The 23,159-nt window shown below is 33.8% G+C and overlaps 2 protein-coding genes across 2 annotated transcripts; one reads left to right on the top strand and one right to left on the bottom strand.

The window, feature by feature from the left end:
* Window positions 1–769: 769 nt before the first annotated feature.
* Window positions 770–17,063, bottom strand: LOC125058615 (pyridoxal phosphate phosphatase PHOSPHO2-like). Its single transcript, XM_047662721.1, has 4 exons — window positions 16,697–17,063; window positions 5,260–5,448; window positions 2,110–2,328; window positions 770–1,586 (listed from the first exon to the last, which is right to left on the bottom strand). Exons 1-4 carry the CDS (start codon window positions 16,838–16,840, stop codon window positions 1,446–1,448), a joined length of 693 nt encoding a protein of 230 aa, XP_047518677.1. The 5' UTR covers window positions 16,841–17,063; the 3' UTR covers window positions 770–1,445.
* A 257-nt stretch (window positions 17,064–17,320) lies between these two features.
* On the top strand, window positions 17,321–20,799 carry LOC125058778 (grpE protein homolog, mitochondrial). The gene is made up of 6 exons (XM_047662936.1): window positions 17,321–17,490; window positions 17,727–17,883; window positions 18,198–18,311; window positions 18,388–18,507; window positions 19,437–19,520; window positions 20,512–20,799. The coding sequence occupies exons 1-6, from the start codon at window positions 17,402–17,404 to the stop codon at window positions 20,614–20,616; spliced, it is 669 nt and encodes a 222-aa protein (XP_047518892.1). The 5' UTR covers window positions 17,321–17,401; the 3' UTR covers window positions 20,617–20,799.
* The last annotated feature ends 2,360 nt before the right edge of the window (window positions 20,800–23,159 follow it).

Genomic DNA, 23,159 nt, shown 5'->3' on the forward strand with positions numbered 1-23,159 from the left:
ACAGATTAGTCTCAATGACAATTAGGGATGTGACATTCTGCATAAAAAATCGATTTTTTATTAATCGATTATTTTTTAGCATGAAAAATCTATTAATAAATAATAGATTTTTTTATTAACCTAATTTTTGAATTAATTTCAAAATAAACACCCTAAATATTTAATTTTTCATGGTTTTTTTTTAATTAAAAATAAACAAAAGAATTTATGAACACAAATTAACGTTTAAGAATAATCAAAATCGAAATTAACTCTCGTAACTTTTCTCAAAATCTCGTTTTGATAGATTTTGGTAAAATTTGATAAATGCTGAGTGTATGCCATTTCAGTAGCACATTGCAGTATTTTTGTTGTCTTTTTAATTGTATGTAGTCTTGTGCTGCTGAATAAATTGATTTTAAATTTAAATTATAGTGTTCCATTCAAACTTGAGTTTTTGTAAAATTAACTGGTTTTATCAAAAAAAATCGATTTTTACTTTTCAAAAAATCGATTTTTTTAATAATCGATTATTTTTTCACATCCCTAATGACAATACATTTTTCATGTCAAATAACCAATTATGTATAACCACAGAGTACTATATTTGTCGAAATTTTATCGGCATCATGTAAATATTGTATTTATTGAAATAAATCACTTTTTACTCAATATTTTATTATTTATGCCACCGACATGATCCCATATCTTAATTACTGTAAATAAAAATTCACTAAGACATCTGTCAAATGCTCTAAAGTGTTTTGGCGGGTTTTAATAAAAAAACAGAGTTTTTCAAACATTTATTAAAACATTTCACTACGTAAAGCTTAGTGCGATGGACGTTTATTTATATATTCGAGATTCTATCGAAGCAATTAAAATTAAAGGTGCGTTCATTAAAAACTCTATATTCATAAACAACAGACCTCTGTCAGTGCAGTGACATTAACCCTATCGTCATATTCTCATGGCTGTTTTTTATTTAGGGCAAACAGGCAGGAGCCAGGAGGCTCATTTGATGTTAAGTGGACGAGAGTCTTAGGTGGAAGTGCGTTGCCGGCTTTTAAAATGCAGAGACAACCATCACCATTACGCCAGCTTAAAACAAATACATGTTTAGTAACTACTATGGACACGACACACACAATAACAATTATTTATGAAAATAGATATTTTTATTTGAGACAATTTTCTTATTCTATAAGTGCTATAAAAATATTTCTAGAATGATTCTAGTTTAACCCTTCACAATTTACAAACACTACTATTTCTAGGCTTTGTGCGATTTTGTATTAAAAAACTCATTTAAAGACAAAATTTTCATCGAAAACAGTTTTGCTACTAAAATAAAACACCTTGTCAAATTTTGCGGAATCATAATTAGTTCTTAGGGTAAATATCGCTCAAAAACGACCGTGTTAACTTCCCCTTAGAACGAATGGCTGAAAATCTTCGAGTCAAACTTATTTCGGAAACAACTCATTGATAATCGTGTAAGCGTCAATCCATGGGACGACTTTGGCCTTAATCTGTGGTTCCGGTGTTGCCAGAGTCTTTTTTATTAACTCGTCGAGAGGGTATCCTTTTCTCGGGAATACTGTTCCCTGAACAAAATATTGACATTATTATATACAGTCGCAAAATTGGTTAAAATAAATCTTTGAAGTCGAATCTCCAGCTACTTTGGATGCCAAAATTAGGGGCTGTAACGACAGTTTTAGACCAAAAACAACTTGATTAAGAGAACTATATATACGCGTCCATGGTGTTATTTTAATTACTCGACGTTATGAGTGCTTTAAAGTTTAAATCCTTCAAGTCGACAAATTGTAATTTTGAGGGTAGTCGCAAAAACACGAACTCCATATTGTAAACTGAGACTTCCTTTTTTATAGAACGGGGCAAACGGGCAGGATGATCACCTGATCTTATGCGATACAGCCGCCCATGGACACAATGTCAGAAGGCTCGCGAGTGCGTTGCCGGCCTTTTAAGAATAAGTACGCTATTTTCTTGAAGTAGAATAGAACCTCTATAAATTACCTTCATCTTTGAAACAGTACTACCACTGCAAAATTAATTTCAACTAAAGAGGGTACTTGTAAAAATATAAATTACTATACTCACATTGCTAAGCAATTTCGTTGACGGACAGAAGTCGTTCCGCCCATCCCCACTGTACACAATACGCGTGTAGTTCTTGTTCTTACAAAGCTGCGCCAGCGCAATCGATTTACATAGGTTCGAGGGACAGAGACGGCAAGATGTCTGACGCATGCATGGCTCTATGAACAGCCGATCATTTTGCCAGAAAGCGCGATTTGTTACTATTGTTGTTATCGCGTCCTGAAAAGAAATTTTCAAATTAAGAAATCCAGCTACAACCTTTTAGGTCTAGGTCTCTGATATAATTTTCTTAATAGCCAAGTAGGTGATCATCTGCCTGATACACGCCGTGGGTTCCCAAGCCAGCTCACAATATTTTTATGCGCCCTGGGTGTGCACACTTTGTGCGCATCTAACATTCGCTCAAACGTTGAAGGAAAACATCGTGAGGATATCGATATGCCTGAAAGAAATCGCTTGGTAAGCGTTAGGCCGCCCGTTTCCTTATAACTTTTGTAGCCTCCTTTTTTTATATTTATGTTTTTGTATAAGGTAAGTATACATAAATAAATAAATATGCCTTACAGCCAAAAGTCGATAGCGTGTGTCAGTCACAGGAGGCTGATTACCAAAAGTCAAAAATCATTTATTCATTTTGTTAACACAATGTACACTTATGAACGTCAAAAAAGAAATATACATTAAATGCTTCTAATTTACATTTACTGCCAGTTCTCAAGGGCGTAGAACGGAAGTGAAGAAATGGCAATTAACTCACCGCCACTCTTTTTAATCGCCAAGTTTTTTTGTTTTACACAACGTTTGTAAGGAGCTGTAACCATTACACCATGTTCCACATGACATCTTAAGTAATGATAATAATAAAATAAATTAAAAACAAAGATTTGTCCTCTATCAGCAGGAGGCATGGTGAAATAGGAGCACGCACTTACATTCTCGTGGGAACAACACGCAAATACATAGTCGTATACCGCATACCTACTTGCCTATTAGAAATGATCACGGGACAGTTAAAGAAATCTGAGGCCCTGACCTAAAAAGGTTGTAGTGCCATTGGTATTATTATTATTAGATAGATTGACAGACATTGTTAGCCGGGGTTTGGACGCCTGAGCAAAATAAATCCTATAGGCATAAACTACTTATTAAACAGCTACAACCTTTTAGGTCTTGTCCTCAGATTTCTGGATCTTTTTAGTCATATTTCTAATTCTGGTTTCCTTCAAACTCAAAATAACTTTATCCATATAGGTAGCCAAGTACACTTATGAACGTCAGCAGAAAGCGTTAAATCGATTCTAAATTTACAATTACTACCGGTTCGCAAGTCAAGGGCGTAGAGCGGGCAAGGAGAACTGGCAAGAAACCACAGTTTATCGCGTTCCTAGGGCAGGCAAGAAGAACTGGCAAGAAACCACAGTTTATCGCGTTCCTAGGACAGGCAAGAAGAACTGGCAAGAAACCACAATTAATCGTGTTCCTAGGACGGGCAAGAAGAACTGGCAAGAAACCACATATTATCGTGTTCCTAGGACGGGCAAGAAGAACTGGCAAGAAACCACATATTATCGTGTTCCTAGGACGGGCAAGAAGAACTGACAAGAAACCACAGTTTATCGTGTTCCTAGGACGGGCAAGAAGAACTGGCAAGAAACCACAGATTATCGTGTTCCTAGGACGGGCAAGAAGAACTGGCAAGAAACCACAGTTTATCGTGTTCCTAGGACGGGCAAGAAGAACTGGCAAGAAACCACATATTATCGTGTTCCTAGGACGGGCAAGAAGAACTGGCAAACAACCACATATTATCGTGTTCCTAGGACGGGCAAGAAGAACTGGCAAGAAACCACATATTATCGTGTTCCTAGGACGGGCAAGAAGAACTGGCAAGAAACCACAGATTATATTACAGAGGGACTTCATTTTTTATATGAACACGTGAAGTTCGTTCTTGAAAACCTCCGCCAAGGTATTTTTGTATTGTTTTTACACAAAATTCACACGTTTCGATCACGTCACGATTTTATTCACCATGACATGTTGTTAGTACGAACTTCATAATTGCCTTAATAGACCTGTTCTAAGTTGATTTACATCTAACAACCACACACAAAGGATTCTTTAATCTAGATTCAAGATTTTTAGCCGAATTCCTTTATCGCTCAATTTTTTTTTTTTTTAAAAGACAATTCACACCAATTGACCGAGTCCCATGCTAAGCTGGTGAAGCTTGTGTTATGGGTACTAGGCAACGGATATACATACATATTATAGATAGATAGATATATACATACATATTTAAACACCCAAGACCTAAGCACAACACCAAATGCTCATCACATCGATGTTCGTCTCAGCCGGGGATCGAACCCGGGACCCATGGATTCGCAGTCAGAGGTACTAACCACTAGACCGATGAGTCGTCAAAATAAAGACCTGTATTTGAGTACTACATCATGTATTACGTTAACTCCATGTCATGAGTGAAGAACTCCTCCAAATGTCCATTTGTCTCTCATCCTGACCACCATTTTCCAATCCTTCCCCGCTATCCCTTTTACTCCATCTTTCAACTCACACACGCTATATATTCGCGCTCTCTTCTTTTTCCTTTTTCTACTCCCAAACGAGTAGGCACAGACCGCGGAACTTCACTTGTCATGCATTAACCAAGGTCGTCTGTTTGACCTGCCCCTTCTCTAGTACGTCCTTTGGTCCATCAATGGTTGCCTTGTATCTTCTTCTTGTTGACCGTTTTATTCATCCGTTCTACACCAAACACTACTCATCTACGTCCTTTTTATTAGCTTATAAAAACATCTATATTATAGCAGCAGAAAAAACAAAGTGATAGAAACGTATACCTACTATGGGGCAAAAGTTTTCACTTTGTTACCAAAGCACCCTGAGTTTTTCTGGACATGAAACAAGCACAGATCCAGAAAATCTAGAAAGACTCATCGCGGCTGTCAGAGGGCACTAGACCTCGAGGCCGATCCCCTACTCGCTAGACCTATCAAGACCCTTACAGGTCTTACCATCACCCGAGCACAGAGGCTCGCCGAAGACAGAGGAGGGAGGAAGAAGTAGATGATCAGCTTTTTAACAAAAACTCCACACCCTCTTTTGCGTCGGTTAAAAAGACGTTACCTGCAACTCATTTGTCTTTATCCAATGATTCACGAAGACTGTGTTAGCATCTGTTAGTATTGCGACATCCCAGCCCTGCTCTGCCAGTGTGGTGATCAGCTCCCGCATGCCAGGAGTCGGACGCATACTGGCGATGCTATCCAAGATGTCTGATGGGTAGAAGCCAGCGGAGAACGCGTGCTCGAATACCTGCAAAACAGATTTATCATACGTGGTCTTTTCTATTCTGGTGTAAGTGGTATTGAGGTGACAGGGCAAACGGGCAGGAGGCTCGTGTCAGATGTTAAGTGATACCGCCGCCCATAGACACTAACAGAGCCAGAGGGCTCGCGAGTGCGTTGCCGGCATTTTAAGAATTGGTACACTCTTTTCTTGAAAGACCCTAAGTCAATTTGACTTAGGTCGATGACCCATAGTCGAATTGGTTCGGAAATACTTCAGTGGGCAGCTGGTTTCACATAGTGGTGGAGCGGGGCAAAAACTGCCTTGAAAAACGCTCAGTTGTGGAAGGACGTCGAGGTGATACATGAGGTAGATGTCATAATGGTTCGGAAATGTGACTTGCAATTGGTTCGACATAGCAGAGAATTCTCGTTCTACGCCCTGTGTAACTAATTTAGAACCCTTTGAATCACATAATGTTACATAAATTAATGATATTTTTATTTAATTTTTAATCCCCGTCTGTTCATTGTTTGAAACTTTGAATTAAGTTGAAGTTAAGTCGTTTTAAATCACCTATTTCACTATAACATAAACACTTTCTAAATCCTATTTAACCTAAATACGCTTGGTCTAAGATCCCTCTATACAACGACCTTCACCGAGATGCTTATTTAATGAAACGTATTTTATATTCAATTTAATATGTCAATAAATATAATCCATATGGGTTGTCTAGCAAGTTTCAGTCCAGAGTATGTTTAATTAATAATTTAAAAAAAATATTTTTTGAAACATTTCACCGGTATGATTATTAGATAAATTCTATACCAATCGAAAGTATGAACCCCATAGAATATGCAAACTTTATGCTGCCCATTCTTTTCCGGTCACAACTATCGGGTTGCCAGGTATAAACAGGTAAATCTGTACTAGCATTTGCAACGGTCTGTTTATTGAATGAAATTTAAATGAAATTAAAGATTATTTTATTCTGAACACGGTGGTATAGGGTTGGCTGCGAAAAATCAGTCCAGAATTGCGGTTGTCGAATTTTAAAAAGTAAAATATTGCTCCAAGTGAATGTGTGCGACTGAAAGGTCCCAACCGACCATCCCATGCGATAGAAGAGGACACAGCATAGCAGCTGTTTAAAGTCCGCCCACTTAAAGAAAGAGAGTGCGCATGCTATTTGGGCTTGGAAAAGAAAAGGATAGCGATGGACTCGTATATACTATGCATAATTTTGGAGTAGTTTATTATTTAAATAGAGAAATAGTTATTTAATTTATTTTTATCAATTAATTATTTATTTGTATATTTTTTATGAGACACTAAAGTATATTTACGTCTTTAGTAAAAAAGAAGGTTATAGTGATTCATATATAATACTAGCCTGATTAAAAATATTGATTGAAAAAAATTAAAAAAATTACTACATGCAAATTATAAATCTATAAATATATGTGAAACTTGAGCCTGAGAACTGCGGATGGTTCTTAGATGAATATTTAAAACCAGTAGGATTCATTGGGGATCATACACCTTTAAAGATAGAAGACATTGTCGAAAAAAGTGAAACAGAGAGTGATGACGAAGAAGATTCAGAAGTTGAAGATCGTAGTTTTATGTCCGATGACTTGGATTCTGAATAATTTAAAAAAAAAATTGTATTTTTAATTTTTTACAATAAATAGAAGTAATTTTTTAATTGTTGTTTTTTTATTTTGTCTTCTTATAATAAAAATAAAATTTGCAAGATTACCCTGATTAAAAAAATTCACTTTTATGGGTTTTGAATTTTTTCCAATAGTTTCAATTGATTTCAATTTCTCTGTTTACATTTATAGATTTATAATTTGCATGTAGTAAATTTTTTAATTTTTTTCAATCAATATTTTTAATCAGGCTAGTATTATATATGAATCACTATAACCTTCTTTTTTACTAAAGATGTATATGTTAACGTAAAATTGTAAATACCGTTAGATTGTAATCTATCTCGCGAGATTATAAACTGTCGAAAGATTGTGAACCTCAGCGTACTGCTTACAATTTAACGTATTATTATTCGGTAGATTGTAATCTATCGAAGTGAAGCCGTCAAATTGTGAAACGGTACGCACCTCGAGCGCTGATTGGTCGGCTTTATAGTAGACCGTTATATGTCCATAGAGTTAGGAATGAAACAAGGGTATCGGTCAAATAAAATGAATGCACTTCAAAAATTAGTATTTATTACTTAGTAGGTAATCAATAATTCTGACATCACATGATAAAAAAAAAATATCAAAATAAAAAAATCAGAAACGTAACAATATTTTCTCTTCAAACACAAATTAAAATTGAAAAATTAGTTCAATTTTCTTTCATTTCATTTCCAACACTAACTTAGTTATCATTCAAACTTCTTTGGTCAATCACAGACTAACTTACTTCCCAATAATTTCATATAACTAATTCTAAAGCTGTGAGTTACTTACAACACGACATCAATTTACATTCATCAAAACAATCAATTTACATTCGACAACAAACAAACAAATATGGTGGCGCGGGGCATATTCTGTTCTATTAATCAGCGCGCGAGGTGCGATCCGTTTCACAATTTGACGGTTTCACTTCGATAGATTACAATCTACCGAATAATAATACGTTAAATTGTAAGCAGTTTGTTGAGGTTCACAATATTTTGACAGTTTACAATCTCGCGAGATAGATTACAATCTAACGGTGTTTACAATTTTACGGTGACATATATATACCTACTTTAGTGTCACAAAAAATATACACATAAATAATTAATTTATTAAAAAGAAATTAAATAACTATTTCTCTATTTAAATAATAAACTACTCCAAAATTATGCATAGTATATACGAGTCCATCGCTATCCTTTTCTTTTCCAAGCCCAAATAGCATGCGCACTCTCTTTCTTTAAGTGGGCGGACTTTAAACAGCTGCTATGCTGTGTCCTCTTCTATCGCATGGGATGGTCGGTTGGGACCTTTCAGTCGCACACATTCACTTGGAGCAATATTTTACTTTTTAAAATTCGACAACCGCAATTCTGGACTGATTTTTCGCAGCCAACCCTATACCACCGTGTTCAGAATAAAATAATCTTTAATTTCATTTAAATTTCATTCAATAAACAGACCGTTGCAAATGCTAGTACAGATTTACCTGTTTATACCTGGCAACCCGATAGTTGTGACCGGAAAAGAATGGGCAGCATAAAGTTTGCATATTCTATGGGCTTCATACTTTCGATTGGTATAGAATTTATCTAATAATCATACCGGTGAAATGTTTCAAAAAATATTTTTTTTAAATTTTTAATTAAACATACTCTGGACTGAAATTTGCTAGACAACCCATATGGATTATATTTATTGACATATTAAATTAAATATAAAATACGTTTCATTAAATAAGCATCTCGGTGAAGGTCGTTGTATAGCGGGATCTTATACTAGCTGGTGAAATTCTTTAGGTAAAAACGGAGAGCTGATTAAGGAGGATTCAAGATAACCCTAAGAGGATAATTCATTGCTTTTGTTTTTGTTTAAATAAAATATATAAATAAATCGTTTATTTGCAAAGAAAGTGGAACATTTAGATCTATTAATTATACTCGCCCGGTATAAAGGCACGTTGCTTTTAAAAAATCTTTAGATATCCGAGACTAAGAAATGGAAAAAGGAAGATAGATGGTATATGTTAGGAATTTAGTGAATTTAATTGTCATTAAAATATTAAGTGTCGAAAATTAGTACAAATTATAAATTATTTTTTTTATTTATTTCTTCGATAACAAAAATACGTGGCATTTTAATTTACAATTTTAAAATATAAAATACTAATATTTCATAAATTCTCACTCGGCCTCAATCGCTCGCTCCCTTTTCTTCGACAAAAACGCTGTACATCTTCGTGACGTTTCCGTAAAAAATTACCGCGCCTAAAGAAGTTTCACTATAAAAATAATTTTACTGTGTTCTAGACTTTTCCTATAATTTCTGTTTATTACTTATTAATATTATGTGTGAATAAGACGTAGAAGATATTTTTTTTTTAATTTATTTAATTCCTAGGTTCGCGTTCTAGCTAATAAATCCTTAATATTAGTATATTTTATTTCTTTTAATATGTTAACGTAGATCGAACGCCAAGTGGCAATGACGGAAGCCATGGCCATTGGGAGCTTTGCCAAATCACGTCCACATAACTTCAAACTTACATTTGTATTTCAGATAAAAAAACTCATTTTACGTAAATATTTAAAAAAAAGTGCGTGAGTTCAAAGTACACATGGAGTGAAACTTCTTTGTAAATGAATTATTACTAAGGTAAAAGCCCCAATAGATGATCGTGTACCAGTATATGATCACTACATGTATTTGTATACCTATATTTGTGAATAGAAAAAGAAAGAGAGAATTTTTTTTCAGTTATAATACATATATAGTCGACAAATATAGTCGTCATGACGACTATATTTGTTTGCAGGGAACCTTGAGGGAAATGCCCGATAATTTTGAAGCTCGTGTGGTATTCGGGGGATTATTTTTCCGACCCAAATGTCGGCCAATAGAATTGCACCATGAGACGAAATGTACAGTTAACAAATAAGAATTTCATAATGAATAAAACAACTACTTAATACTTTTCTTGAAGCAACGACCAGAGAAAATTTTCACAAAAAATTATCAGTATAATACCATGTAGGTTGTACCACGTGACGTCGAATGGTGCAATTCTATTGGCCGATATTTGGGTCGGAAAAATAATCAGCAAAATTTAAAATTTAAATTTTAAAAATAGAATTTCTTCAAGCTACGTTCGCCCTTTCTTATTCTCTCTCAATCGGTCTCAATCGCGCTCCCTTTTCTTCGACAAAAACGTTGCACATCTTCGTGACGCTAATATGATTATTATTGCGTTTCATCCGTAAAAAATTTACCCTCATGCGCCTAAAGAAGTTTCACTTCAAAAATAAAGACACTTTTTTTATTTTTTTTATTTCAGATTTCTATATCTGTTCTGTGATCATTTCTAATAGACAAGTAGGTGATCAGTCTTCTGTGCCTGACACATGTCGATATTTAAGTCTACATCATGGTTTTGGTTAGTAATAAATGCACTATAAAGTATGTTAATAAATAAGCATCTTAAGTGTAATTGATTTAGATCTTTTGACAGTTGGATCTAGTGGTGTTGGGCGGCCATGGAGAGAGCTCAGAGGAGTTCGGACAAATACCTGCAGCGGAGTTTCATCATCGTCAAGGAAGAATACAAAATACCATCCGTATCACCTCGATGTCCACAACTGAGCGATAAGACAGTTTTTGCCACCACTAGTGGAACCAGCTGCCCACTGAAGTATTTCCGGACCTATTCCACTTAGGGTCCTTCAAGACAAAAGCGTACCAAGTCTTAAAAGGCCGGCAACGTATTTGCGAGCCTTCTGGCAATTTGAGTGTCCATGGGTGTCACTTAACGTGAGGTGAGCCTCATGGATGTGGGAGGGACATCGAGGTTTATGGAGTTATGTATTCTACGACATATTGGACTGTAATTACCTACATAGGTACATATTTCAGTACCTATGTATAAAATGATTACAAAAACGATTACTCTTATCGATAAATTTCTAATTTTAGATAACAAGGAAATGACGAAGGTCATTTATGAAACATTTCCTTAGCGAGTGCTCATTCAGCTTTGTCACTCTTCTAATTAAAAAAAAGTTCGTGCGTACAAAGTACACATGTCAGAAGTGAAACTTCTTTGGCAAACTAATTTTTAAGTCTTTTTCATACTTACAAATCTAACTTTAGATTTCCGAGACATAGAGGGAAAAAGGAAGATATGTTAGGAATTTAATTGTCATTAAAATTAATACCAAATATAATAACAAAAAAAATTTTTAATTTATTTCTACGATAATAAAAACACGTGGCATTTTAATTTACAATGAGTCATTTGAGATTTCAATAAATTATTTTGCATATAAAATACCAATATTTCATAAATTCTCTAGATATGTTTATTTACAAGTGTTCTTTAGTTTATTTACAAGGCTTCTGTTTACGCGTAAACTTCGAATAATAATTATTAGGTACACCTAATCATTTCTCATGAAGCGTTATAGATTGGTCTGACCACAATACTTTTTTTTTATTAGCTGACCCGGCAACGTTGTTTAGCCATGTATAATATTTCTAGGAAACATTTTTTTTCGTTCAACAAAATAACTATCTGCTATAATAAAAAATATGGGTTGATCGTAGAGGGGTGAAAATTAGGGATTGAATGTATTTTTGTGTGCTGTATCTGCTGTATTTTTATTAAAAAAATAAAAACAAAAAAAAATTTGGGGTGGACACCCCTTATCACTTATGGTAGGGGAGCCCACGATGCTAAATGGGGATTTACTCGAGCGTCGTAGAGACCTATTGGGATGCAAAGCTGAGATAATAAGAAGAAAAAAATGTTATATGATATATACCTTTTCATCGGTGGGGGAAGCGGCTATAGGTTGTTAAATATGTAAAAAAAAACTGTTGCATGGACATCCTCGAGCGCGTCAGATATTGAAAGCATCAAGGCCCTACGTATTTTTAATAATGTACGTATGTTAATCTGATCGTTTGCATGATGCGGGTGGTTGTATTTAAGGGTTGAAAATGAAAAAAAAAAAAAAGTTATCGAGCGCGTCAGATTTTCTAAGGGAGTGTTAAGTGCACCAAAAAAAGCTCTCATTCACTAATCTGACGATTTCGATGGGACGCAAACCCACGGCCATTTTCATAATTTGCAAAAAAATATCGCAATTTTGAAATACTCAAGCGCGTCAGATTAAGATATATGTGGTTCATCTTTATGTTCTAAACGTACTGTCTCATAATCTGACGATTATCTAGAGGGATTCACCTGATCTGACAAAATAAAAATAGAAAAACGGTTCACCTAAAGGGCCATCCCTGCAACTTCCCGCTAATTCCATTCCTGGGTGCTTAAAATTGATATTTTGAGCTCGCTTTCTATGCATTTGAGCTCTCCCAGCTCGAAAGTCTGATAGAAGTTTCATAGAACACTATTTTTGGAATTTTCAAACCGCAATAACTTTTGAATGGATCAAGCAATTTTCACGCGGTTGGCGGCATTCGACGCAGTTTTATCATCCTCAGTGATTTTGCAATTTTAATTGATCGAACCACAAATTTTGGAGTAATCCCGAAAAAACACTTTTTCGGGTTTCTTTCGTTCACGATATCTCTCGAACGAATCAACCGCTTTTGACCAGCTTGGTGGCGATCAACGTGGTTTTTCAAGCTCAAAGGCGGATTAGTTTTTGAAGTTGATCGATAAAGAAACCACTTTAAAAAAAATATTTCTTATTTTTTTAAGATTTTTCAAAATTTCTCAAAATCTATCTGTCCGAATCGGTTCAAATTCACAGGAAATGTAATTTTGAGGGAAATATTTAGAACGCCGTTTAGTAGATTCCGATCGGTTTAAGGAAATGTAGGCATCACGCAGCTGCACGCATTTAACATTATCGACGAATTTTTGTTTTTTCGGCTTGCGGAAATCGTCAGATTATATATTTTTCATTATTCTTGAATTATTTACTTCAAAATAAAAAAAAATTAGCTACGCTCGAGAATGTCGAGATGACGTTTTTTTTTTACAACTTTGTTGCCCTCCCCTTTTTTTCCGTCACTCTCAAATTGTCAGATTAGTGGAATATACACTTTTTAGGATGTAATTAACTCACCCTACCTTAATCTGACGCGCTCGGGAATTTCTGATGGTCAATTTTTTTTTACTAATCTGATCCTGTCTCCTTCACGGGGCGGCCTTATATATGGGCCTCATATTTTGTGGAGGTACTTAACCGGGTACAAGCTATCCCCCTATATATTAATCTGCCGCGCTTTAGTAAATCCCGAAATCCCCTCTTGGGCTCCCCTACCATTAGGGGTTTGAAAGATAGATTGTAGCCGACTCTCTGACTTACTGAATATGCATAAAAAAAATTCTTAAGAGTCGGTCGAGCGGCTTTGGAGGCGTATGGGAACGAACATTGTGGGAACAACACAACACGCATGGGAACAACACGAGAATTTTATATATATTAGATAAATACGAGCCAATATTATACATTTTGCTTACACAGGCTTTATAAGTTTTATAAACGTGGTGATTTTCTAAGTCGTCGGAATAACGCCCCGAGAGTATAGCCAGACGCAGGCACTCTCTTCGACTGTTAAATTGCATTCATTCGTCAACGAAAATCCCACGTAATCTACTTTTTAATCCGCCCAAAAATATTTATTTATTTATTTCTTAATAATTGTTCTTATTTTTATTTACTTAACTTATGTGCTGTACACCTATACACAAGACTTAATTACTTACACTGCTAACTTTAGCTAATATTTTTTTTCTACTTTTATTATTACAATAAGTATTTTTTAACCAGCTACTGTGGTCTCTTGCAGAATGACCAGCGCCTTGGAACAGTCTGCTCCTTAGCATAATGCTGAGCCAGGGCCAATAACAACCATAGCGTACACGCATTACACACACACATTGAAACGAACCGTGTTCTTTAAAAAAAATGTAATCTTTCATTATTTTTTATATTTTTTTGATAACTGTTATTTTGTGTGTTTCTGTATGTATGTTTTGTTAGTAACAAATGTTATGTCTATGTTTTTGATGTTATTTGGTGATTACGTCAACAGTAACTATTTACTTTTTTACACATAATACCCACACATTGTCTATGCTTGAAAACGAAATGTATTTTCGAGGATTCATACAAAAAATTCATACGTTTATGTAGTATTATTTTTGAGAGCTTTGATCACTATTGCTGACAAGAGAAGGGGGGGGGGGATAAATTGCAGTAAATCTGCTTACGTAATACTTGAAGGGGGCTGTTCAACCTTACTCTCCATAATATATTCTCTCTTCTTTAGATTGTTAAAAAAATAATAGTAGATAAATAGGAATAACAGCCACGTCAGTAAATATTATACATTTATTTATTACGTATTTTTAATTCTAAACAAGCTCTGTTCTGACACGAGCACGACATTAAATTTGGTGAAGTGTTAGTAGATTTATCTAATATATAAAATTCTCGTGTCGCGGTGTTTGTGGTTAAACTCCTCCGAAACGGCTCGACCGATTCTCATGAAATTTTGTGTGTATATTGGGTATGTCTGAGAATCGGACAGCATCTATTTTTCATCCCCCTAAATGTTAAGGGTAGTCCACCCCTAAATATTTTTTTCTATTTTTATTTTTTTATGATACAATATTAAAAAATACATACAACCCCTAACTTTCACCTCTCTACAATCAACCCCTATTTTGTATTATAAATGATTTACATGGCAAAACGACGTTTGCCCGGTCAGCTAGTCTTATATATTTTGCTTTATTCGCCAAAAAGCCTCGAAAAATATTTAAAAATGTATCCGTCATTTCTATTAAATATAAGCTAACTTTAATTACATTCAGTACCAGCTTTATAAATTTGTTTTATTGCTTTGAACTAGTTCAGTACAACCGGAAAAATTTGCCGAAAATGCTGAGGAAGGAAGTATTCCTATTGAAAATATTGAGTAACAATGAGGTTTATAGCAAGTCATCAAGTTATGATATCATTGTACTTAGTCATAAGCCAAATCCTACTGTAGCGTCAATCTTATCCCTGATGTGTAAACCATGGATTTTTCCATGTGGGGAATCCAGGAAACTCACGCTTTTTGGACAGTCCACTAACAGCAACGCTCTGATGTTTTTTTTATTAACGATTTCAACAATTTCGTAGAAATATCAAATGTGTGCGGCGTTTAGTTATATCTGTTAACGTAAAATTGTAAACACCGTTAGATTGTAATCTATCTCGCGAGATTATAAACTGTCGAAAGATTGTGAACCTCAGCTTACTGCTTACAATTTAACGTATTATTATTAGGTAGATTGTACTACACTAACTTAGTTATCATTCAAACTTCTGTTGGCAACATAATTTAATATCTATGATTCGATTGATAGTTTATTTTTGTTATCTGTAATTTTTCTTTATATGTCTATGGTTTTAACTTCCTTCCGCTTCCATTCGTGCTTGTAACTTGTGCTCAAATAAAGTGGTGTGTTAATAACTAAAAAATAAGTGTTTTTTCTACGCCTGACCTCACCTGGAAACAATTAATATACAGTCCACGCTCTGCAGCTGGAATAACCGTGTGTGTTGGGTAACTATTTACACTAGTGCCCTACAACTTCTTTGGTCAATTACAGATTAATTTTACTTTCCAACAATTTCATATAAATACCGAATAATAATACGTTAAATTGTAAGCAGTTCGTTGAGGTTCACAATCTTTCGACACTTTATAATCTCGCGAGAAAGATTACAATCTAACGGTGTTTACAATTTTACGGTGACATGTCCAAATCATACTATTATCAACATGTCGACATCGCGATTCTGTTATTAAAACTGTGGTCTAGAAAACAGAACACAAAAAACATACATGTCAGTGTTTCAATACTGTATAATTGTCGTTCCAATGTTTTTATTAAATAGCTGTTATAAAAGTTTTAATTAAAAAATTTCTTGATTAACAAGAGTAGGTATGTTACAACAACACTTTTATCCATAATTTTTCATGTTTCCGGTAAAAAAGGTGAATATCTTAAGAAAAGCTACCTTATAAATTTATGCAATAGCTGGAATCCACCAAGCTGCTTAAAAATGTATAATGATTTTAAATTAGTCAAAAATACTCTTTAATCACATTTTTTTTATATCTTGTAAAAAAATTAAATTAATATAAATAGGGCAATTCTCTCTTGAATAACTATAATGTTTAATGTTTAAAGAACTTTATTTCTCATTACAAAAATATTTTTTTATTTACATGAGAAATTTAATATTAAGTATATACGAACGAGATACACGTCGTCATCAGCTAACCCAATTTTATTCTAATGGGCCCATTCTGATGTGTGTCTTTAATGCCCTTTTGAACTGATCAAACACGCTAATGTTACGAACCTTAGACGGCAACCGATTAAACAATTGCACACCCTCATACCTAATAGATCTCTACCTATATTTTATTAAATGTAATTATTATACAGCTACGCTCGCATTTTATTCAATTTATTTTTGATTATAAAGTTAATCTAAGAAAAACAATAAAGAATTAGCTAATGACTTTCAACAGACTTTAAAACTTACATCGCTCATATAAGGTGTCCAATCCCGGGACCCGGAATCATACTCCGGTGGAGGCCTTTTTTCTCTCAGTCTTGTTATGATTGTCGCATCTGAATCTTCATCCACGATCGTATGATCAAAATCAAACACTGCTAATTTCGCCATATTTAAATTTCGCGCTAAAGCACTGTACCGCAATGATGTAATAACCGCGACTGAAAAGTGGAACTCACTGAACGCCGCGCGGTAACCGATCCAGTTTAAATAATTCTCTCATTTTTGTGCAATGTTTCCGCAACTTACCGCATGATAGTAAATAGCGAATATTTGCGAATACCTAGACGTTTACATAGAAGCATCTTCAAAGTGCCACTTGCCAGTGACATTTTACTTGACCTAGAGTTATTTGATATTGACACTTGACAGTGAACTTGAAAGTGCTTATATTTATTGTTATGAATTTTTATATATGTTTTCAATAGTAATTTCTATCTTTTATGAATTCACAATAATAATTCAAGAACACTATTTCGTAAAATAGTATATATACTTTATAGTTTTGCTTTTACTTCCACTTGAAGGTCTTCCTGGTCTGTCAAGAAGATGTAAAATGTATTTGCAATATGCATAGAGTTAGACATTGACAGTGACAGAAAAGAAAAAAAAATCTGTATAACCTTACGTGCTTAAATTCCCAACTTTAGCAAATTAATTTAAGTACCAACTATGGCTTCATTAAAAGTGTATTCAATAGGCCGGTTAGTAAAATGTGTAACAGATTCGACTCTGAAAAATTTAAGGACAAATTACTACAGGTAATTATTGCGCAACTGTTATTCCAACCTCAAAGATAAGTTAGTTGTGTTTAATATAATACACAGACAAAAAAAAATACAAGATCGCAATAAATTGTGTATTTTTCATTGGTTTTAAATATGTATAAGTGATATTACAAGTTTATCTTCTATATGATGTGAAATAATTGTTGCATCAGCCTAGTTCAGTGGACTTTATCATTCCATTTAAGAATGTGTTCAAGTTTTTGTTCTAGAGGTTCTGTCCGCTGCTACAGCGTAGAAGAAAAAGCTGCAGAAGATCCTGAAAAACAGAATAAACAATTGCCAAATACTGTTGAAGAATGCCATAAACTGATAGAAACTCTTACTACAGACCTTAATACTATCAAAGAACAATCTAAGGACTTTGAAGTAAGACTGAAAAAGCTATTTAATATCATTATAGACAGAGGTGATCTTAAAATTTTGTAGTTTGATATCATTAGGGATTCCAAGTTTGTTGTTAACTTTTAAACTTACTATAAATAGCAAACTCTTTAGAAGACACTGATCTTATACTTATTCTGACTGCATAACACTTATCTGGTTACTAATCAAAATTTCAAACACACCTGAATCTATGTAGGGTCTATATCACTTAATATTATATAAAATACATTTAGTTGTACTAATTATATTTTAATTACTTATCTGATCTATTCTGATGTATGTATATGAATCTCCAGGATAAATACAAGAGATCACTTGCCGACTGCGAGAATGTAAGACGCAGAATGATGAAGCAAGTGGAAGATGCTAAGTCATTTGCGATACAGAGTTTCTGTAAGGACTTACTTGATGTGAGTGATTTTTTTTAATAATGTTTATAAACCAAGTTCTCTATCTATTAGTGAAGAAAATTACTTTAAATTTCAGGTGGCAGACACCCTCTCAGCGGCAGCAGAGAGTGTACCAGAAGGTGCTGAGGCCGGTGCTGGAGCTGCATTAAGATCGCTGGCAGATGGAGTTAAGCTTACGAGAGCACAGCTTTCACAGGTATTTCATCTTTAGTTTCTAAAGCTATCAACAAAAACTTGATCATCAAACAGGCTGGTGGAGACTTTCTTGGTAGTTCTTTAATCTTGATTTAAAAACTAGCAGTAAATACAAACTCATTTATTTTTATGTGACCTTCGTATTTAGGTAGATTTGCAAATTATTTCACATTCATATTTACAACACTTTTATTTAAGATTTGTTATAATTTTTGAAGTTATACTTCTTTAGGCGCGTTATGAAAAATTTATGAGAGTGAAATTTTACGATGCGCGCGCACCTGTGACACAAAATTGGGACTGTGATTATAGCGTGCGCGAGCGAGATGGGAATAAGACAATTTACAAGTACAAAGAAATAGAATATGCGTGAAGTTCGTATGCCAAGAATTTTGAATGATCAAAATGACATTTGTCATTTACCTTTTAAACAAATAAAGGAGTTTTAATTATTTTTCAAAGAAATTAAGCAATGCTTTTTCACAAAGACCTATTGTTACTTAGTTAAAAGGTTATGAAATATACCTAGTTATTAAATTGAATTAATAAAATAATAAATAATTATTAATATTAATTAATAATTGAATAAAAATATTAAATTTGTTAAATTATTAACGCTAAATATTTATTATTAATTATTTAATATTTAAAAAAAATATAGAAAGCCAAAGAAGTATAACTTCTTACGCGCGTACATAAGTACACGCACCTTTTTTTTTTTTTTTAATTTCAGACTCAGTCCTTAAGTACTTTAGTTATACCAAATTAATAAAATTACAGATAAAAAAAAACAAATATTAATTTGTATTTAAATCGATGTTTTCAGTACAAGTCACAAGATGTCATACCTTGTCATATCTCACTTAGGGATTCTTTTAGGTTTTCATGGTATAAAACTGATGATTTAACATATGATTCATATTTTTTCAGGTTTTTGCCCGACATGGGCTTGTAGCTGTATCGCCTCTTAAAGAAAAATTTGACCCTAACTTACATGAAGCACTCTTCCAACAGGTAATAAATATTATTGAAGTTATACTTCTTTAGGCGCGTTATGAAAAATTTATGAGAGTGAAATTTTACGATGCGCGCGCACCTGTGACACAAAATTGGGAGTGTGATTATAGCGTGCGCGAGCGAGATAGGAATAAGACAATCTACAAGTAAAAAGAAATAGAATATGCGTGAAGTTCGTATGCCAAAAATTTTGAATGATCATAATGACATTTGTCATTTACCTTTTAAACAAATAAAGGAGTTTTAATTATTGACTATAATGACTCCTTTTCCAGTCTTTGATTATTTAATTGTAATTATTAATTATTTGCATGCAATCAAAAACTATTTTTAATAATGCCAAAGAAGTATAACTTCTTACGCGCGTACATAAGTACACGCACCCTTTTTTTTTTATTTAATAGTTCTTTCTTTAAGAACCAAAGTGAGAAAAGAGTGTGAGAACTTTTTTTCATACCACTCTCTTAAAAATTCTTTGAAAAATCCATTTTTCTCTAGTGTCTAGACTATGTTATGGGGCATTGATCTTGGGAACTAGTTGTTTATTTCCTTTTTTTTATTAGATTATACTGAAAATGAGCTTCAGTCTGTTTTTAGAAAGAAATAACTAATATTTTTATTACATTTTGACTTTTTTTTTTTTCAATATTTAAGGATGATTTCTTAATTCTTGAAAATTATTATTATTATTTATTTAACCTTAAACTTATATTAGTTGTTAGTAAGGTGTATTATAAATCTGTGGCAACCCTTTCATTCTTGGCTTTAATTTTTCGAGTTATTTTTTTATATAGAAAAGTAGATTTTGGTGATATATTATGTGCTTCACTTATCGATTATCTGGACTTATACATGCAGAATAAGTAGTGACAGTTTCTTCACCGTAAGAGCTAGTATTGATATAAGTATTCATTGGTGAACAGACGGGGTTCCAATGCCCTATACTGTTCTCTGGCTGGATATTAACATGATGTTAAATGAATTTCAGGAAGTGGAAGGCGCAGAAGCCGGTACAGTAGTGACTGTGAGCAAAGTTGGTTACAAATTACACGAGCGATGCGTGAGACCCGCATTGGTCGGTGTAGCCAAGTGATGTTTTACAGGGACCCACACTGGGACCACACTCCTTTATTCTATTCATCAATGACACAAACCAAGAAAAGACAAAAATGTCCCGATTAGAAAACGTTTCTGGTAATGTAATACAAATTATTACAAACTAAGGGCTTGTGGATAGAAAATATATTAAGAATTTATTTAAACACTCCACAATGTTCTCATCACATCAAAGCGTTTCCAATAAAATACCTGATAATTAGTTTCCGGCTAAATTGTCTCCTCTAGACATTGACTTGGAAATGACATTAATAAAAATGTTAACCTCCCATTGTTAAATTTCTATTTATTTAAGTCATGAAAGAGTCGGTAAACATCTCTAAATAGCACAAAAGTCGAAAAATATTTTCTTAACCCAAGTTTGTAACAATATGTATACATTAACACCTCATTTATAATCATTTTTAATTATGCTTCCTGCAGTTTTTTTTTTTTTATTAAACCATAGACAATTTTTTTCCACTTTAAAATGTGAGAAAAAAAAATTCAGATACAATTACAGACACAAATGTACACATTTTATAAGTTTTTGTTTGTATTTTATAAGGGTGGTGTACTCGGTGGTTCCACAATGTGGCTTTTAAAGGCGATGCTCATGCATTTAAACTAAGGTGTTGTTGGGTAACTGAAATATATATATTAAATAGCAAATTCCAATAAGTAAGGGGACTCGTATGCAGCGGACTAAGTTTATACTTCAAACTCAAAATAACTTTATTAATATAGGTAAACAAGTACACTTATTAACGATAAATAGATTTTAAATTTACATTTACTACCAGTTCGCAAGAAGAACTGGCAAGAAAGTCTCCACCACTCTTTTTAATCGCCAAGTTTTGAGTCAAACAATTTGTTTGAACTGGACCAAATCATTTAAATAATCGTCAAATTTATAAAAAGGTTTATTGATTAATTTACGTTTAAATATAGTAATGAAACTTTAAATAATTAGCTTGCCCAGAGAGACTTAATCATTCGAGACTATGGGAGTTGAAGAGAACAGCATGAATTCACTCTAAATGTGTTGTAACATGAATCATTATATAGAGTACTAGCTGTACCCTATACGCTATGCAGTGGCACATTGTGATTGAATGGTTGAGAAATGAGAAAGAAAACAAAGAATACATTTTATATATGTTTAATTTTGAAAAAAAAAATAGATAAAAACAATCCTTGATGCAGATTATATATCATGCTAAAATTTCAGCTCAATCGGTGCAGAACTTTTTAAGTTTTTGAAGCGTACACAACATAACATTGATTTGATTATTTTAAAGTTTATGAACCGATCATTACTTCAGTTACCCAACTATACTATAGGAATTATATGTAAAATAGTTTTAGAAGAAAAAGTCTAGTTTATTTTGTATTCCAAATGTAGTGTAGATGTAGATTCGGTGTAAAAATGGATGGATGTATTGTTGAATAAAATTTTGTTATTAAACTTGTTTTCTTAACCGGACAGGCAATCTCAAAGATGGTCTTAGGAAATACGAAAGAATTAATAAACACTACAGAGAGATTAATGTATGACTTTCGGAGTCAGTGAGTCTGTATTCAAAAGTTTTTTGTCAAAATTCTCGAAATCTGGTTTCTATTGTTTTTGGTATTACAGATAAAAAAAAATTATATAATGGGGCAAATGGGCAGGAGGCTCGCAAGTGTGTTACCGGCCCCTTAATGATATGCTCTTTTCTTAAAGGCACCTAAGTCGAGTAATAATGTATTCATTGATATAATGATATATCTGCGGAAACTACTTGTTTTGAGAGCTTCCCTCAGTTTGTGAAAATGATCTTAGGAATCACGGCATGGAATTGTAAAATTCTGGGCTGGACAGTCCATTTATTGAGGAAGGCTAGGACAGAATTAACGCGTTCGACTGCAGGTCCCAACTACTATATGGACATGATGTACATACTCGTACATGGTAGCTAATATACTTTAATGTTGAGTCGAAGACAATACAATAATTTATTGTCTATATATACGTCGACTATATATGTGATACTATATATAGTCGACGCATTTAAAATGAAGTCGGGCATTAAATGTCACTGACAGTAGGAATGTGCACGCAAATGCAACCCGTTATTGATACTTAGCTACCAGCGCAGGAATCCATGCGTCATCGTGACATTGCAAAAAATCAAGATTTTTTGTCTTTAGAAATTATATAAAAATTAAACGATACACATAAAAGTCGTGATTACAATAAACAAAAAGTGGTATCTATCCTATATTGAATTATAGTCGACGATCAGAAAGAAGCATGTGAGGACTGAATCTGAGAAACAGGATTAAATGATGGATAAAATAGCAATACGAAAAAAACTAAATTATTGTGCCGCCTGAAATGGCGTTGGGAGAGGCATACAGCAAGAATGTGCGAAAACTGATGCAGCGAGAGAGTGCTGCACTGGTACCCGCGCGACGCGCACCGCCCCCTTTGGGAGCTGGGCGGACGACATCACCGCCGTAGGCGGGGTAACCTTGCCGCGCCTAGCCCACGACAGA

The sequence above is a fragment of the Pieris napi genome, chromosome 18, assembly GCF_905475465.1.
Source record: "Pieris napi chromosome 18, ilPieNapi1.2, whole genome shotgun sequence".
Taxonomy (NCBI): Eukaryota; Metazoa; Arthropoda; class Insecta; order Lepidoptera; family Pieridae; genus Pieris; species Pieris napi.

Bases quoted from the DNA above. Each gene is read 5' to 3' on its own strand.
- LOC125058615 (XM_047662721.1), bottom strand. From the start codon at position 16,840: ATGGCGAAATTAGCAGTGTTTGATTTTGATCATACGATCGTGGATGAA. The intron at 5,449-16,696 runs GTAAGTTTTAAA...TCTGTTTTGCAG, and splicing joins GGACACCTTATATGAGCGAT to GTATTCGAGCACGCGTTCTC. The intron at 2,329-5,259 runs GTAACGTCTTTT...ATTTCTTTTCAG, and splicing joins TAAAGACAAATGAGTTGCAG to GACGCGATAACAACAATAGT.
- LOC125058778 (XM_047662936.1), top strand. From the start codon at position 17,402: ATGGCTTCATTAAAAGTGTATTCAATAGGCCGGTTAGTAAAATGTGTA. The intron at 17,491-17,726 runs GTAATTATTGCG...TTTTTGTTCTAG, and splicing joins TTAAGGACAAATTACTACAG to AGGTTCTGTCCGCTGCTACA. The intron at 17,884-18,197 runs GTAAGACTGAAA...ATGAATCTCCAG, and splicing joins AACAATCTAAGGACTTTGAA to GATAAATACAAGAGATCACT.